This window comes from Balaenoptera physalus (assembly GCF_965194825.1).
Source record: "Balaenoptera physalus genome assembly, chromosome: 13".
NCBI lineage: Eukaryota > Metazoa > Chordata > Mammalia > Artiodactyla > Balaenopteridae > Balaenoptera > Balaenoptera physalus.
The window spans coordinates 102,228,380-102,245,174 of record NC_138892.1 but is presented as its reverse complement, the minus strand read 5'-3'; the positions used below and the strand labels follow the sequence as shown (position 1 = coordinate 102,245,174).

General features: G+C 54.2%; 2 protein-coding genes and 1 long non-coding RNA gene across 6 annotated transcripts; 1 reads left to right on the top strand and 2 right to left on the bottom strand.

The window, feature by feature from the left end:
• Positions 1–62: 62 nt before the first annotated feature.
• ACRBP (acrosin binding protein) lies at positions 63–7,976 on the bottom strand. 2 transcript variants are annotated; one of them, XM_082420293.1, is made up of 10 exons: positions 7,837–7,976; positions 7,378–7,596; positions 7,062–7,156; positions 6,476–6,593; positions 5,390–5,804; positions 4,786–4,918; positions 2,296–2,475; positions 2,039–2,206; positions 930–1,013; positions 63–366 (listed from the first exon to the last, which is right to left on the bottom strand). In XM_082420293.1, exons 1-10 carry the CDS (start codon positions 7,877–7,879, stop codon positions 244–246), a joined length of 1,578 nt encoding a protein of 525 aa, XP_082276419.1. In that variant the 5' UTR covers positions 7,880–7,976; the 3' UTR covers positions 63–243. The 2 variants fall into 2 exon arrangements, with proteins under 2 accessions (XP_082276419.1, XP_082276418.1); XM_082420292.1 differs by having other exon boundaries at positions 5,693–5,804.
• Positions 7,977–8,025: 49 nt separating this feature from the next.
• Positions 8,026–12,719, top strand: LOC309640940. Its single transcript, XR_014252441.1, has 3 exons — positions 8,026–8,311; positions 11,311–11,450; positions 11,593–12,719. It is a non-coding gene; the product is annotated as an uncharacterized lncRNA (long non-coding RNA).
• On the bottom strand, positions 8,793–16,235 carry ING4 (inhibitor of growth family member 4). 3 transcript variants are annotated; one of them, XM_082420363.1, is made up of 8 exons: positions 16,150–16,235; positions 12,715–12,786; positions 10,840–11,006; positions 10,545–10,659; positions 10,267–10,375; positions 9,870–10,017; positions 9,527–9,588; positions 8,793–9,422 (listed from the first exon to the last, which is right to left on the bottom strand). In XM_082420363.1, exons 1-8 carry the CDS (start codon positions 16,184–16,186, stop codon positions 9,383–9,385), a joined length of 750 nt encoding a protein of 249 aa, XP_082276489.1. In that variant the 5' UTR covers positions 16,187–16,235; the 3' UTR covers positions 8,793–9,382. The 3 variants fall into 3 exon arrangements, with proteins under 3 accessions (XP_082276489.1, XP_082276490.1, XP_082276491.1); XM_082420364.1 differs by having other exon boundaries at positions 10,267–10,372; XM_082420365.1 differs by having other exon boundaries at positions 10,267–10,372; positions 10,554–10,659.
• Positions 16,236–16,795: the final 560 nt, after the last annotated feature.

Below are 16,795 nucleotides of genomic sequence, written 5' to 3'. Positions count from 1 at the left end.
ACTCCCCCGGGGCAGGGGGGCAGGGCCAACGGGGGGATCAGAACCAGAACAGTCCACACAGGTTGAAAACAAACATTTTATGTAAAGACGTCCTTTAAGGTAGGTGGAGTTCCCATCGCAGACCTCTCCGGGACGGCTGCCCCAACCCGAGGGAAACATGAGTCTGGGCCAAGTAAGAGACAACCTGGGGTCTGAGAGCAATGGAGGGTGTGGAAAGTGGGTGGGGAGAGGGCAGAGTCCAGCTCAGCCGGCTTGGCCAAGAGTCAAGGTGCTAAACTCCTGGCTCCATCGAAGCACGAGGTCCTCGCTCTTGGCCTGGGTCAGGACGGTGTACGTCTCATTCTGCAGACATCTCATGCGGGACACCTGCACGGGGATTGGGCGCACGTGGTCCGGGCAGGAAAGCCAGGAGCCAGAGGTGTCGGAAATTCAAGAACAGGAGGTGGGCAGGCGTGGGCACAGGGAGCAGAGGGCAGGAGGAAACTCAGATGTGGGTTTTTAAAGCGGGGAGAGACACCACGTAGCCCGAACCGCCCCACCCCCCCGACCCCTTTCAGAAATGAGGAGTCTGAGGCTGGAGAGGAAGTGACTTGGCTCAGACGACTTGGTGAGTAAGAGCAAGAGGCAAGACTGAGGCCTCAGCCTCTCAGGCCCAACCCGGCTGGGGGTTCTTCCCTCCTGGCGTATCCACAGGGCCTCTGATCTGCAGCCTCCCTCCCTCCTGGAACCCTCTGCCTGGGGGCCTGGGAGAGCTGCTCACCCCAAGGCGGGAGGAGTGGGGACAGAGCTCCACGGAGAAGGCTCTGCCCGGAGATGCACCCACTCTCCACACCCTTGATGCTTGGATGCCACGGGGGGCCCAGAACGGACCAGCCCTTGGGGCTGATGGGAGGCAGTGGGGGTGGGGGGCGGCAGAGTGAGGGGCTCACCTTCCGGTTCCGGTTTCTCATCATACACTGCTGGCTTTTGAAGGCACAATAGTTCGGGTACTGCACATATTCTGTGTCACAAATCTAAGCCAGGAGCGGGGAGTGGGAGGTGGGAAGACATCAGAAACCTCACAGACACCAGCCCTGCAGAGCGCGCCCACGATGGCAGGACCAGAGCACAGAACCAGACCCTCTGCACCCGGGGTGTCCCCTCTGCCCTTCCTGTCCCACCCTCAGCCATGGTTCAGTTGCTGGGAAGAAGCCAGGAGCTGGAGCTGAGAAGGGGGTGCCCTGCTGGTCAGCTAGCTGGGAAAGCAGCCGAGGGACGAGGGCCAGGGTAGGGGCACTAAGGGTCCAGAACGCGGGAAGGGGCCCAAGCAGTGATCCCATCTCAGGGAGCTTCCTAGGGGCGGTTTAGTCCGGAAGAGGGCAGAAGTGCCTCTAGTGTATGACCCTGGGGCAGTCACTTCCCTCTGTGAACCTCGCCTGACCATCTATAGATCCAGGGGAGCAGCTGAGGCGGTCCGAGACCCCTTCCAGATCTAGGGGCCCAGGGAGAAGAGCTGGGAGGAGACCCCTCGGCTCAGATAAAAGCCCTTTCTTAAGCTGCCTCTGCTTTTCCTGGTCTTGAGTTTTCCTGCTAAACCACAGAAGGGAGGGGCCGGGCTCTCAGCTACAGCAGCTAGTTCCATGGGGGGGAGATAACTCTGGGGGCGGGGAGCAAAGTTGATCCCATTGAGAGGGAAGGCACTGGAAGATTTGGGAAGGAGCCTCCAGACTTAGGCAGGGAAGCACTGGGTCACTGTCACCAGCCGTTTGGGGCAGAGATGAAGTCCCCCACCCCACCCCCTGCAGGTAACCGGCAGAGCTGGGACCAGACCTGTCTCATGCCCCCATGCCCTGTGCCCGCCCAGCCCTCCAGATTCCTACTCCTTTGCTAAGCACAATCCTGCTCTCCTGGGGGTCCGGGGGGTCTACTGGAGAGAGGCAGGAGGCTCAGTGAGGCCAGGGGCCCAAGCCCCCCTCCACATCCTAGGGCTCCCCAGAGCAAGGGACCAGAAGGAACCGGGGTGAGCAGGGTGGGGCTGAGCTTTGGGGAAGGCGCTGACCTTGGTGGGGAAGTCCCCATCCTGGAAGCTGAGGAACTCAGTCTGGAGCCAGCTGGCGACTCGATTGTCTTCGCAGCCCTTGGTGGCCAGCCGGGCACACCAGAAGTCCATGCGCAGCCCGGCGTACAAATCCAGCCCGTAAAAGCGGCCCGATTTTAGGGTCCCTATCTGTGGCACAGGGCACAGGGGAGAGGTGGGCGTCCTGGCCCCCCTGCTGCCCCAGGCCCCCGGCCGCTGCAGGCCACCGTGCTCGGTACCTGGGTGCCGATGGACATGCTCTGGGACGCGAGCAGGGGGCTGATGAAGGGCGTCTTGTGGGAGCTGTCACACTGCTGCCGCTGCAGGCTGGCCTCCGAGTGGCACTGCTCCAGCTTCAGGGAGCAGAAGTCACAGAGGGTACATGTAGCTACGTGTCGCCGCCCAAGGTTGTCACAGACCTGAGGAGGAGTGTGGCTGAGGAACTGAGGCTGAGACTCCCCCGCTTCCGCCCTCCAGAGCCGCTCCGCAGGATGTCTCCGCATTCAGTCTTTTCCAGAAGCTCCTGTGGCTTTTCCCTGCCCCCCTCCCCAAGGGTCCTCAAGGACCTCCCGTCGGCTCTCTATTTCTTCACCCTCTTCCTGGATAATTTATCTACTCACAGGTAACATTCATCTCCCTGCAGGTGACACCCAAACCTTTACCATCACTTCTGATCTCTTTCCTGAGCTCCAAATCCCCACGGCCAAGTGCCTGACAGACGTCTAACTTAGCCTGTCTGAAAAAGACTCATAACCCTCCCTTCCTCTCCGCTAATGATAACGCTAATATTCACAAAGAGTTGGCACGGTGCTGCGCACCATGGCGATAAATGCCATCATCTCCTTTGGTCTCCACAGGAACCTTCTACTAGCATAGGTACTAAGCAGGCCTCCGTTTGCCTGACGAGGAAACCGAGGCTCTGTGAGGCTGAGTCAATTGTTCAAACCCACGTCTAGTGCATGTGGAGCTGAGACACTGGTCCTGGTGCTTCCAACTCCAAAACCTGTCCTCTGCCCGAGCACCTAGGTTCAGAACCTCCAAGTTCTTGGATGACATTTTGGACGTGGAGCCGATCATCTCCCGGTGGGGCTCTCTGCGCTGAGCGATTCTCCCCAGCCTTCCAGGAGGAAGGAGGATCTCGCCCTGCAGCATCGCCAGTCCGTCCCGTCAGCGTGTCACAGTCACAGAATCTCTTACGTCGCCTTGCTTGCTCCTCCTCACAGCACCCGGGGGACGCATCATCATGCCCCCGACCCCAAATCATGATTGAATTCTCTTTTCTTACCAAATTAAATACAAATGCTTCAGACTGCCATTCGGGATTATTCACATCATGACCCTTATTATCTCTTCGACTCTGTCTCCAGGTAAAACGGTCTCCTTACTGTTCCCTCAACCAAGCCTTAAAATCCAGTGAGCCCTCCACCACTCCTGAACTTCCTCCACTCCAAAACAAAAACAAAAAGACCCAGAAAAACTCTCTCTCCAGCACCTACCACACTCCTTTTGTAATGCTACTGAATCCCTGCTCTTGGCTCCCTGCGGGCCGGGAGCAGCAGTGTGCTTGTTTTTTTGGTTCCACGTGGAATTTCTTCTCTTTCTTGCCTCAGAGACTTTGCACATATTGATACTAAACCCCTTAGCAGGAACCTCTACCAACCCCTTCTTTTGCCTGGTTAACTTTTTTTTTTTTTAAATTAATTTATTTATTTATTTTTGGCTGTGTTGGGTCTTCGTTTCTGTGCGAGGGCTTTCTCTAGTTGTGGCAAGCGGGGGCCACTCTTCATCGCGGAGCGCAGGCCTCTCACCATCGCGGCCTCTCTTGTTGCGGAGCACAGGCTCCAGATGCGCAGGCTCAGTAATTGCGGCTCACGGGCCCAGTTGCTCCGCGGCATGTGGGATGTTCCCAGACCAGGGCTCGAACCCGTGTCCCCTGCATTGGCAGGCAGATTCTCAACCACTGCGCCACCAGGGAAGCCCCTGGTTAACTTCTTTTAGCTCCAGGTCTCAGTTTACAGATCAGTTCCTCCAAGAGGCAATTCTCCGATCCTGCCCAACACGACGTTTGTGCTCTCCATCTGCTCTCTGCACTTTGTACTCATCCGTCATGCACTGATCCTGCCACACCGTTCTCCCTGTTTCCGCGTCTGTCTCTCCCACCGGACTCCAGGAGGACAGGGGATGGGATCTGTTGTACTCATTGCTAAAATACCTAGGACAGAGTTGCTAACATCTCAAATACCTAGCCCGATCAATATTTGAACAAATGGATGAATGGGTGGCATACCAGCTCTTAACAAACATTTGCTAACTTGCACTTTTTGAAAGTCCTATTTCCTGGGAATAGGACTTGCTGGGTGCTGAGGACACGTCGAGGCTGGGATCTCTCTACAGATCCCCAGAAAGGGTTCTATGATCCCTCTGGAAAGAAGAGCTACATCTAAGGTAAAGCCAAGTCCTGCCGGTGGTGAACTGGCTCAGGAGATGACTCAAACCTAACAAGGCGCAGCCACAGAATGAATTCTGGACTGAAATGGATTCCAGACTCGGTCTTGTGCCTTCCTCCTCTAAGGGGAGCTGGAGATACCCTTCCAAAGAAGGGATTCTCACGTGCAGAGAATCTCTCCAACGATGCCTCGGGCTTTATGTAGCCCCGCCCATTCCCCCACTCCCCAGGCCCAGAGGATGCCCGGTGAGCATGGAGCCATTAAACAGCATGGTGGGCATACCGACTTCCCGAAACCAAGGATCTCATCCTCCAAGTGCTGCCAGGCCTTGGCTGTAGGGGTTATGACACAGGTGTTCTCCACAATCGAGTAGCACAGTGCCAGCAAGGCCTCCACGTGGGGCAGCTGCAGGAGACTGCAAGAAGATGGCACCGGCTGGGAGGGATGGGCCAGAGGGCTGGGGCAGAAAGCCCACCCAGTCTCTTCCCCTCCCCTTAGCGTCTAGTCTTAGTCACACACATTTAGCATGCTGGATGGGGCCTTGGAGGCCTCCAGACCAACTGCCTCCTTTTACAAATGAGGAACTGAGATCCAGAAAGGGGAAGTAAAAGTTGCAGTGCTCATCAGGGCCAGAGACAACCCCAGAACCCAAGTCTGGCAATTCTAGGTTCAGGGCACACCCTACTACTTCATGTAGAGACGGACGTCTGGGGCAGTGCTTAAGCCCATGACGGCCACAGAGCAGGCGAGGCGGGCAGCGGCTAGGTGCACCTGAAGCCCAGGCAGATCTGAGTGGGTCTGGAGGCCGAGGCTGGCAAAGGGGGCTTCTCATTCCCAAAGAGAGCAGGGAGGGTAGGGCCAGTGGGGCAGACAGAACTTCCTGTACCTGCCGGGGCTCTGGGCTCTCCAGATATTCTCCTCCTCATATACATCATTCATTTCATCCATTTCCTGCACGGATCGGATGAGCTCTTGGATGCTCTCCATCATCATGGGAGTGGACTCCACTTCCCGCACCCGGGGAGTGAAGGAGAAAGGCTTGGAGGATGCAAATTCAGACTGGGTCTTGGGCTCTGGGTCTGCCTGCAACCCAGACATAGCCTCCAGCGCCTCCTTTGTGCCCTGTCCTTCCTCCTGCTTCTCCTCCTCCTCCTCCTCCTCCGCCTCCTCCTCCTGCCCTTGCTCCTGCCTGTGCTCCTGCCCTTGATCCTGGCCGCCCAGGGACAAGGAGGATTGTAGCAGCTCCTCCACATTGCTGTTAAGCCGCTCGGGCCAGGGCTGGAAGGCCTGTCGTTCTGTGGCTGCAGCAGGGTGTGGGAGGGACCAAGACAGAGGAGGGAAAGGGACGGTCAGGTTTCTGACCCCCGGAGTCTTTGCTCGCAGAGGGACGCCCATAAACACATAAACACACACAAACACATACATAAACACAAAGGCAGAGGAAGGCAGCCCAAATTACACATATTCACGCAGTCGAGCATAAAAAACACAGGAAAGAATACAAATATCAAAATAAAAGAATATTACCATGGCGACAGTGGTGGCGGTGTTACGGGTCCCCTTTCCACCTCCCTTACAAGTGGTCCTCTTCCCTAACCCACCTCAAATACCACCTTTTGTCCCGCTCACTTAGGAAACACCAAGTATTCTGAATACCTAGTAACCAATCCTTTCTAGAGTGAAGATGTTAGCTGGGAAAAGTCTCAGAGCACTTCTTAATGCAAGAAGGTTTTGGGGAGCTAGGAAAGATCGGTTCAGGGCAGAAATGTACGTAATGTCAGAAAACATCCTGGGACAGGAAAGCCCTAACTTGTATTCAGAAAAAGCAGGCTCTCCCTTATGTAAATAGCTGCCCGTGGCCACCTCCACCGACTCATCTCCCCATGTCCCTCCCACTGATGCCTTAAACCCTGGGCTCTGGGACTCGTGGGAGGAGAGGCTGGGAGTCTCCCGGGGGCTGGGAGGGTCTCACCTGTGATGTGGGAGGACTTGGGGGAGGTCATCGTCGTGAGCGGCACTTCAGAGGAAGTGTCCACCTCCTTGAGAGTGTTTGGTGAGAGGATTGAGACTGGCTGGGAGCACCGGATCCTCTGCAAGGAGAGAAGCAAAGTGGGAACGCCTTTCCCAAAGGGCGGACTTCTACTCCTGCTTATCCTCAGTCCCTGTCCCTCGGGTCTCCCCTCTCACAGTTCCTGGGAGGGAATGAGGGGACATGGCCCCCGGGGGAACTCTCTAGACCTGAGAAAGGGTCCCCTGCAAGATCAGACTCCCGTCTGGCCCACACTCCTGCCTTCAGTCTTTTGCATTTGACTTGAATGACATCACTGACCTGCTGGAAGGGCTTATCTCTGCCTCCTCCCATCCCTCTTCCCTACTTTTCTTGCAGTAACAGGATTGTTCTGACAGTCTGAATGCCCAAGGTGAGACTGTACGCACGTATAATCTGGGTAAATGATGGCAAAGTGGCAGGGAGGGAGGACCTAAGGCTGGCTTGGAGCCACTGCCACCCACTGTCCCTTGATCCTTCACACCAGATCCAACCTCTGTCCCGGCCTCACCTTGGCGTAGTAGACGTGGTTGGAGCAACGGTACTGAGTAAACTGGCAGAAGGACTCAAACCAGGAGGCATAAGGGAGGTCGGAGCAGACAGCGCCTGGGGAAGGGCGTGCGGCGGCGGTGAACACACCACGGGGCACGCCCCCTGGGAGGGGACACGCCCTCTGGGAGGGGGCACGCCCTCTGGGAGGGGGCGGGACGGGGCGGTGGGCTCCTGGGGTCTGGAGAGCCCAGCACGCGGGCTCAGGGTGAGGTGCCAGCCATCCCCTCGCCCCGGGTCCAGCGAGCACAGGTCTGGCCCTCGAGGCGGGCCCTCACCTTCCGGCACCAGGCCGTGGTTTTCATACTGGTCCAGCTGGACGAGGGTGGGGTTCCGGCAGCCGTGGGTTGCGCGGAGCCGGCAGGTGGTCTCTGCCTTCCAGGTTGGGGTCAGCAGCGCAAAGAAGCGCTCATACTCAGTGGGAGAGAGGGGGCTGCCCGGAGTGGAGGTCGAGAGGGCATCCTGGGCGGGGGCCGGTGCCGGAGGCAGGAGCAGCACTGCGGGGCGGGGAACAGACCACGGATGGACCCACCTCCGACACCCGCCGGGCCGGGCGGACGCAGCCGGGGGAGCGGGGCCGTGCACACGGGGACCGGGGCGTCTGGCCGCCGAGCCCGCGGGCGAGGGCGAGAGGGCTGGAGGGGGGGTGGCGGTGGGAGGGGCTGGAAGCGGCCGGCCCCGGGGAAGGCGGTTCAGAGACGGTGCAGGGAGGGCTCCGGGGGCGGACGCGCGCTCACCCCTCAGGACTGAGAGAAGGGAGGCGGCGGCGAGCTGCCTCATGGCCCCGGACGGTCGCCCGTGTTCCCCGGACCGAGCGGCCTCTAACGGGCCGAGCCAGCGTAGCCGGCGGGCGGGGGCCGCGGGTGCGAGGCAGCCGACGTCACAAAGGGCGGGGCGGGCCTCGCGGAGGCCGGGGGGCGGGGAAACGGACGCTGGGCCCGGCTCGGCTGGAGGGCGGGTGCGGGTCCCCGCGTGTCACGCTCCAGCTCGAGAGGACAAGGAGGGCAAGAGTGATCACTGACTCGCTGCCTTGGATGGCGGAGCTCCCGTGTTGTTCCATACGTGTGACAGCTATTTCATCTCAAGGTGATCCCATAAAGTGGATACTGTTATTAGCCCTATTTTACAATCTGCCCAAGAGGGGGTGAGGCCTGGAAGTGAGGCGGGCAGAGATGGGACGTACATCACAAAGTCTGGAGAGGGCGCCTCCAGGTAAGGAGCCGAAGGAGAAGCAAGAGGGGGTTCGGGTGAGGAGGAGATGGGGCATAAGGGGGGCTCAGTCTAAGGACGTGGTTTCCTGGTGGAGGCGGGCCAGACAGCTCACTGGTGTAGGGCAAACTACGTGTTTTTCTGTTTTGTGTTTAAAATAAGTCAGGCTGATACTTAGTATAATTGCTCACGTATAAAGCGCAAAATACACATTTACTGGAAATTAAGTGAAAGGTATCTGAGGGAGAAAAGATGCAGAATCTTAAAGGTTTTGGAAACCCCTGGTCTGAGGCACAGTCCCCAGGCAGCTCTGGTGGTTCCCAAGTTGAGAAGTTGTGGATTCTGGGGCAGAGGTGCCACTTCTGGTTCCACATCTTGTCCCACTTCTGGCATGTCATCCTCCCACCTTTTAGCCAACTCAGAGGATGCAAAATATGCTTAGCACATGTACTAAAATACTGTCTCTACAATAAACACAGCAGGCCAACATGTACAGCTTTTATTCACCGACCCAATTCCTTTACATATGAGATATCTGCACTCCACCCTGCCCCTCCCACTCACAAACCAGGACGAATCCTCTTGGCACAGAGGAAGGGGTGACCCTTCAGCCAGGGCCACAGCCCAGATGATCTGGAGGAGCCCCCGCTGGAAAAGCAGGAAGAGAGTGAAGAAAGTTTATCACGCCATGGGCCCCCCACGAGGGGAGGGGATCAGGAGGCTGGGGGAGGGCCCCATGCTACTGCCCCAGTCCTTAAATACAAAGCAAGGGGAGTAAAGAGGACCATCCCTCAAAAATACAGCACCAACCTCAGCATGGAGGCAAAAGGACAGTGGGCAAGGCCCCTTCCCTCTGAAGGGGGCGGGCTGAGTGAAAGCACATACCGTGAGTGGCTGCAGCAACCCCCGTACCAGGGTCTGGGTGCAGCCTCAGCACCAGGAGTGGGGAGGGGAGGAGAGGGGATGACAAGTCTGCGCCACCCACCTCTCCCTGACCCCAGCCAGGCATCCCTCTCCCCACTAGCCCAGGTCAGGGGACGTGGAAGAAACTGCGTTGGAATCCAAGGCCCTTGTCTATTTCTTCTTCCGTTCTTGGGAGCAGCGTGGGCAAAACCTACAAAGGAACGCGACAGAGAAGGGGGAGAGAGTGAGCGAAAGGGAGGATGCCCTCTGTCACTCAGCTCGCGACAGTCCAGCCCCACCGCAGCTCTCACTCACCACTTTCCCCGAGGCTTGGTGGTCAGCCCCACACAGGCAAAGTGGAACCACTCGATGGAACACTGGGAAAGGAAGAGGATGGAAGAAGCAGAACTCAGGGACCAGGGTGGGGCAGAGGAAAGAAGAGACCCCCCCCACACCCTCCATTCCCTCCCCCCCATCCCTCAGGAGTACTCCCTTATTCCATCCCTTGGGAGAATTCCTGAAGGGTCCAAGGCCAACCAACTCCAACTACCTTCCTCCTATCCCGAAGTCCCACTATTCAACCGTTACCCCCCTTCTTGTACCCAACTCCCTTCATGTCCCCCAGAACCCCCCCATCCTCAGGCAAAACAGCTCTTACATCAGGGTTGTCACAGCCAATCATCTCTCCATAGGAGACCTGGTGACAAAGGCAATAGGTGGGTTCGTTGGGATCCACAGGCATATCCAACACATCAGAGGGGTGGACACTGCCAAAGGTCACTGAGGGCATCCCATACTCAGGGCTTCTGCGTGCCAAGAGGAAGAGAAAGTGTCATCTGCAGGAAGGGAAGCTACAGCTTGAGATGCTCAGAGCCAGCAGAGGAGGTCCTTGTGGGGCTAGTGATTTGTGGCTTCTCCTCTGTATCCAGCAGATACCAAAATGGCAAGGAGAGTTGTTGGCACAGAAGACAGCAAAGTGGCAAGGGGCACTGTGGCTGGGGTGAGGTGGCGGGAAAGAGTCTGTCCCTTGGCAAAATGCTCCCTGACACACTCACGTGCGCACAAGTTTTAACTTCTTCTGGGCGGCCTTGGGGGCTTCTTCGTCGGAGTTTTTCCCTTTGGAACGAGCACGGGCAGCTTTCTTCTCCTTTTGAGTCCGGCCTTCTAGGCAAGAGGGGGGGAAGCCAGAAGGCAGGGAGACAGAAGGATGGGTTAAGTCCCCCTCCCCCTGCCCCCCCTCCAACCCGGTGGCCCTCCCTTGGAGCTGAGGAGCTGGCTGGCTTCTCCCTCGGAGTCCTTGCCCCACCTCTCACAGCCCCGCCCCCCTCCTCACTCTTTTTGCCTTTGCTGGAAGAGCTGTCATAGTCACTTGACTCAATCTGCTTCTCCTTCAGATCAGCCTCAAAACGGGCCAGGTCTGTGTCCAGTCGCCGAATGTGTTTGTCCACCTGGGTGGGAAGGAAGGAGAAGGAGGAGCTACAAGGCTGGTTCCAGTAAAAGAAAACAGGCTGAGGCAGATTCTGTGGATCTCCCAGACCCAAAACAGATCCCAACACGGCTGAAGGAGGGGGTCTAGGACCCCGAGGAATAGATGGGAGGCAGGTGGGGAGCCATGAACAGGGCCATACCATCTCATAGGTCTGCATGGCAAGCTGCACCTTGTCGTCACCAAATCCCTTGCACTTGCCATAGGCTTCCTGGATCTGTCTGAGAAGGGCCAATTTCTCCTCGGAGCTCAGGCTGCGGGCGCTACTCATATACTCAGTGGCCAACTTGTCAATTTCAGCCTTCAGGTCTACAACAGAGACAGAGGCCTGGTCACAATGGCCCCTGAGTGGCTAGGTGGAACACACTTCTTCCTCTTGCTCCTTGGACCTTTTCCATTGACCATCATAACCTTCGAATTAAAACGTACTGAACGTTCCTAGGTACTGTGCCACGTACTCAAGTAATGCAACATGTTCACAATATTTGTTTCAAAGGTGCCTTCGGGTGCTGAAAACATTGCTATCATAGTTGGAACTGAATTTATTGAACCATAATGAGGGATTCTTTGCACCCGGCACTAAAACGAAGTGTGTTTTTGTCGCTGTCTGAAGATGCTTCTTTGCAGGGCTTGCTGCCTCTTGAACCATGAACTTTGTCTCAAAAGCCATCTGGTTTCTCGTCTCGAAAACATCCCACGACAGCTCTGAGTGCTACAAACCAGGCTGGGTCATCTGCTGCTGCTGGCTTCCAGGTCTGTACATCTATATCTCATCATTTACAATTAGGCCCTGCTCCATTCACGGCACAGTTCTTCGACTTACTGCCCACCCTGTTTTGCTCATCGTTTGCAACTTGCTTATCCCATCACTTTTTTTTCTGTTTGTTCATTTTAGATATTGCTCCAAACGTTTCTGCAAGGCTGGTGACGTCCCAAGACACTGAGACTTTAGATGCCCACTGCCCAATATTTGGTAGTGCTCACAAAAAATGTCGATGGAGAAAAAAGTATGACTGCAACACGGGGCAGCAATAGGTAACAGGGAAGACCTGCGCGCACACTAGGTTTACGCCCCGCTTCATTCGAGGCCCTTGGAGGAAGCTGGAAAAGCATGTATGTAGTTCAGTAATCTCCACCTGGTCTTTCTGTGCATGAACTCAAGAGCTGGAACTGTATTACAAAGCAAAGAGCTGGTGCTCGGCATTCGGCAGGGAGTTCTCAGGGGCCTACGTCCAGGATTTTAGATGATGTTCACCTTTTCATGAGTAAACTTACCAAGAGTAACTTAAATCACAGCTTTAGGTATTCTAACAACAGCCTGTTACATCCTTGGGCACAGTTACATGAGGACGCACCTATATATCCTTCAGCAGGTGTGGGGGGATAGCTCCAACAAACACCTTCGACCTTGATGAGACAAACCTGACCACTGCAGCGTGGCCTCAGGCTCCAAATGAATGCCTCAATGCAGCCAAACTCGCTCAATGTCCAGGCAAGGCCACAGATGGTACCTAGTGCTTCTGTACGGCTGAAGAATATAGTGTAGAGATCCTGATGTTTGTTAATTGCTGCTTTTCCTTCTTTTTAAGATCTTCTCATGCAGCAAAGTTCCTGTCTACCAACATGAGTTGCAGTCTAAAGCCACAGTGAATTTTGTGACAGTAACACTAACAGTCCAATGGAGTAGAAACATCCTAATCTTCCTATAAACATACGGCACATGGAGAACAGAAATGATTCTAGGAATGACTTTGGCTTTTTTAATTCTTCTTGAGGGAGATATAAAGAGCCTAGCATCTTTGAATTCTTGAGGCACTGTCACAATACTCCATGTGTTATGGAAAACCTGACACACAAATGTGGGTCATTATTACTCTCCTTTTAAGAACTGCAAGAGAGTGAGAGAGAGAGAGAGAAGCTGCAGCAGTCCAGACCGGATGATACGGTAACACCAAACAGAAGAAGAAACGATCACATACACACTCACTATACACTGGACTCCTTACTCTGTACGTACCCTCTGTTCTTTGGTCCAGGTCCCTCATGAGCTGGAAGTTTCTCTGCAGTTCAAAGGGGAGGTTTTCAATACCTGGGGAGAAGAGGAGAAATTGAGCCTCCCTGGACGTTCTAGGCCCTACAGCTGCGTTTAAAGAACAGGTCCAGAACAGCACTCAGTTTTCCCTCCTTCAAACCGCTGGATTATCTGTGACAGCATTCATCATTCCGCTCTCAGGAGAGGTCACGTCCGCCTCTTTCCACAACTAACCCCTCCATCTCTGCACAGCTTTCCCACCCTTCCTCCCTTCAGTGACTTTACAAATCAGCCGTTCCCTTTCCTTTCCTTTCAACCTCTGTCTCCAAGCTCCTTGCCCTCAGCTTGCAAATACCCTCCTGGCATCCTCCACCACTCATCGCACACACATTTCCAATCTGCTCTCCATACAATAGCCAGAATATTCTTTAAAAAATGCAGATCTGATCAAGTCACTATCCTATTTATAACCCTCTAGTAACCTCCTACTGCAATAGTCCTATTCCGTACTTTCTGGCCCTTGCTTCCCTCACACCAGCCCTAACTCATGTCAGTCCCTGTCTGTGCTCTCTCTGCTCTATCATACTGGCCTCCTCTGAGTGCCTTGAACTTGCCGGTGCTCTTCACGACACTTGGCTTTTCACACGCTACTCTCTCTGCCCAGAATGCCCTGCCCAGTCTTCTTCATCCCACCTCCACCACACCTCTTGGCCTACAAATTCCTGTTCATTCTTCAAAGTTCAGCTCAACCCTGACTGCCCCAGACTCCAACAGGTGCCCTGGATGATGCTGTCATGCTATTTTTTTTTTTTAAATATGTATTTCGCTGCGCGGGGTCTTAGTTGCAGTACACGGGATCTTTGTTGCCGCGTGCGGGACCTTTTAGTTGCGGCATGTGGGATCTTGTATTTGCAGCGTGTGGGATCTAGTTCCCTCCCTGACCATGGATCGAACCCGGGCCCCCTGCATTGGGAGCGCGGAGTCTTAACCACTGGACCACTAGAGAAGTCCCTGTCGTGGTATTCTATGTCTACCCTTTTGGGCTCTTATCCAATGTACTTAAATAAGTAATTGTGTAATTAGTTATTTGGTATGTCTCCCCAGCTCTCCAGAAGGGTTAGATGTATCTGTCTTCTTTCCTGTTTCTCTAGAGTTTAGAACTATGATCTGCATACAGAGGACCCTCAATAAATACGTGAATAAATGCACGAATACTTAAGTCTCATAAAAGAAAAATCTCTCCGCGTGACTCCACTTCCAACTTTTAAAATGCCTCCACTGCTTTAACCTATAAACTCAGGTCCGCCACCACCAGTTTACTGAGATTAAGTCATCAATGACTTACCAAATCAAATGATCGGTTATTAGTCCTATCCTAAAAAAAATTACGTTTGCAGCATCTGGCACCATCTTCTCGTCTCCGAATAACTTTCTTCCTCTTAAGATTCCAAATCTCATCACATACTTTCTAGCAATTCCATCATTGACATTTCCTTAGCCAGTCCCTTAAATGTTAATATTTTCTTGAGCTTACACTTAATTTAATCCTCTAATTTTCTCACTTGCGTTCTCTGAATGATCTCCATCTCATTTACTCTTACAGATACAATTACCATTCCTATGCTTAGATCTAAGTTGAATAAATATGTTACTGTTACTCCTGAATTTCCTATCTTGTTGATGATTTACTGTCTACCTCACTTCCCAAACAGGAAATAGAGAAGTCACCTTAGATTCCTCCTTCTCTCTCAACCACCCAGTCATTCAGTCAATCCTGTCATATTTAACTCCTAAACACTTCTGTCACTCCCTGAGATCAGGTCCTCATCTCTGACCAGGACTGTTATCACTAACTGATCTCCCTATTACCAATGTCATCATGCTCCAATTTATCGTACATTTATTTTCCTTTATATAAAAAAAAAATCACTCTATTTAGAAAGTCTGTTGGTTCCTCGTTATTTAAAGTGCACGCTGGTGGACTTCCCTGGTGGTGCAGTGGTTAAGAATCCGCCCACCAATGCAGGGGACACAGGTTCGCGCCCTGGTCCGGGAAGATCCCACATGTCACGGAGCAACTAAGCCTGTGCACCACAACTACTGAGCCTGCACTCTAGAGCCCGCGAGCCACAACTACTGAGCCCGCGTGCCACAACTACTGAAGCCTGCGTGCCTCGAGCCCATGCTCTGCAACAAGAGAAGCCACAGCAATGAGAAGCCCGCGCACTGCAACAAAGAGTAGCCCCCGCTCACCACAACTAGAGAAAGCCTGCAGGCAGCAACGAAGACCCAATGCAGCTAAAACAAACAAACAAACAAATAAATATAACGTGCAAGCTTCTTAGCTTGGCTTAAACGACCTTGCACAACCTAGCCCCAGCTACCTTCTCCAGTCTCATTTCCTAGTCTTCCACCTCGGAGTCCTATACATCAAACACTCTGGCCTCACTTTTCCCTGGCTTTGCCACAAACCCATCATAACACCTTTGCTGATGCTTTCCCCAACCTGCAATTCCCTCTCCCTCTCCGCACTCAACCTTCAAGTTTCTATACATCACATCCTCTGTAAAGCTTTACCTACACCCCCAGGTAATGAGCCCCTCTTTCTCCAGTGTTACCTACTGTCCTTTTAATGTATTTCTATTATTTCATTTGTCACACTGTTTTATAAATATTAGCAGAACCTGTGTTCTACTAGACTATGAGCACTTGAGGGCAAGAGCCGGGTCTTATCCATTCTTGTATATCGCCAGTACCTGCCGTTATGTCTGACCCACAGCAGGACCTCAAAAAACGAATGAATGAATGACTCTCAACGGTAAGGCAAATGTAAGGGCATAGGGTGACAGACTCTGTGAAGAGGTAGGTTACACAAATGGCATAAACATAACACCAGATTTCCATTTGATGGGAATTGGATCTTTACTCCAAGAGGAGAAGGCTTCCAGTTCATCATCTGACAGTGGTCACTCGTAACCCCCATCCCCACGAGAAGCCGCTTCTTCAAAAGAACTGGTTGGAGGAGCCGTGAGCAGATCTTCATCGCTGCTCCAAACGGCAGTGGATGATAAATCAATACGAAAACGACCGATTCGGAACGATTTTAAGAAAATGATATATGCTGAGGCCAGAGAGCCTGCAGACGGGGGCAGCAAATATCTTCCCGGCTATGCCCACCAGCCCTTCAAGAGCCGTCCCCCAGCCCTGCCGCGCAGCCCCTCCCTCGTCTACACCCCAGAGCGAGGCCTCGACCCCGGTGCCCCGCCCCCTATTTCTTCACACCCTCCAGTATTTTCTCTCACTCAACCCTTCACGACTGTGACTTTCTGACCACCGAGACTTCGGGGCCGTAGAGCTCCTCAGCCCCGATCCCCCCGACCCGTCTGTGACCCCTGACCCCCTCCTCCAGCCTGCTCTTACTGTCCAGATAATGTTCCAAATACATCCCCGCAGCCATCTTGAAGCAAAACAAAGCAACTTCCGCTCCTCCCCGGAAGTGACTGAAAGCGAAGGGAGCCGAAGCGCTCCTACCCGGCCTGGAGCCCTTCCGCCCTAACGAGGGGAACTTCCGCCCTCACGAGGGAAACTTCCGGTCTGAGTACAGGGCCCGCCGAGTCGCCTTCGCCTGGCGCAGACACTAGTCCGTGGCGGGTCGGCCGGGTGCGGGGCCGGCGGCGGTGGCCGCCGCGGCCGAGGGCGCCATTTTGCGTCCTCGCTCCAACTTCCATCCCCTCCAGGACGGGGACGTGCGGGCGTGAGAGCAAGGAAACCTGTCTCTTTGGGCTTTCAGTCCACAAAGAGTCCTTCTGAGCAGCTGGGGAATGTGAATCGGCCCCTTGGCGGAATGTGAAGCTGGCGACCAGGGCAGGTGCCTTCTCCCGAGTCGCTAGTTTCTTAGGGAAGTTGAGGAGGCTCCTGGCGGTGCGAGGTTTAAATCCTCCCCGTTTCTGTTCACTCGCGCGAACACCAACTCCCCAGGATTATGTTTTAACGTGGAAACAATTGATTATTTATAAACTCTACTTATAAATACAAAGAACTACTCACACAATAAAGCTGCGACTCT

What these genes read in the sequence shown, in the direction of transcription:
- ACRBP (XM_082420293.1), bottom strand. Translation starts at nt 7,879, where the DNA reads ATGAGGCAGCTCGCCGCCGCCTCCCTTCTCTCAGTCCTGAGGG. An exon ending in CCACGGCCTGGTGCCGGAAG is followed by an intron (nt 7,157 to 7,377) that starts GTGAGGGCCCGC and finishes GCCCTTCCCCAG; the next exon opens with GCGCTGTCTGCTCCGACCTC. An exon ending in ACCACGTCTACTACGCCAAG is followed by an intron (nt 6,594 to 7,061) that starts GTGAGGCCGGGA and finishes CTCTCCTTGCAG; the next exon opens with AGGATCCGGTGCTCCCAGCC.
- ING4 (XM_082420363.1), bottom strand. Translation starts at nt 16,186, where the DNA reads ATGGCTGCGGGGATGTATTTGGAACATTATCTGGACA. An exon ending in TTTGGAACATTATCTGGACA is followed by an intron (nt 12,787 to 16,149) that starts GTAAGAGCAGGC and finishes TCTTCTCCCCAG; the next exon opens with GTATTGAAAACCTCCCCTTT. An exon ending in CCTGGACCAAAGAACAGAGG is followed by an intron (nt 11,007 to 12,714) that starts GTACGTACAGAG and finishes TCTCTGTTGTAG; the next exon opens with ACCTGAAGGCTGAAATTGAC.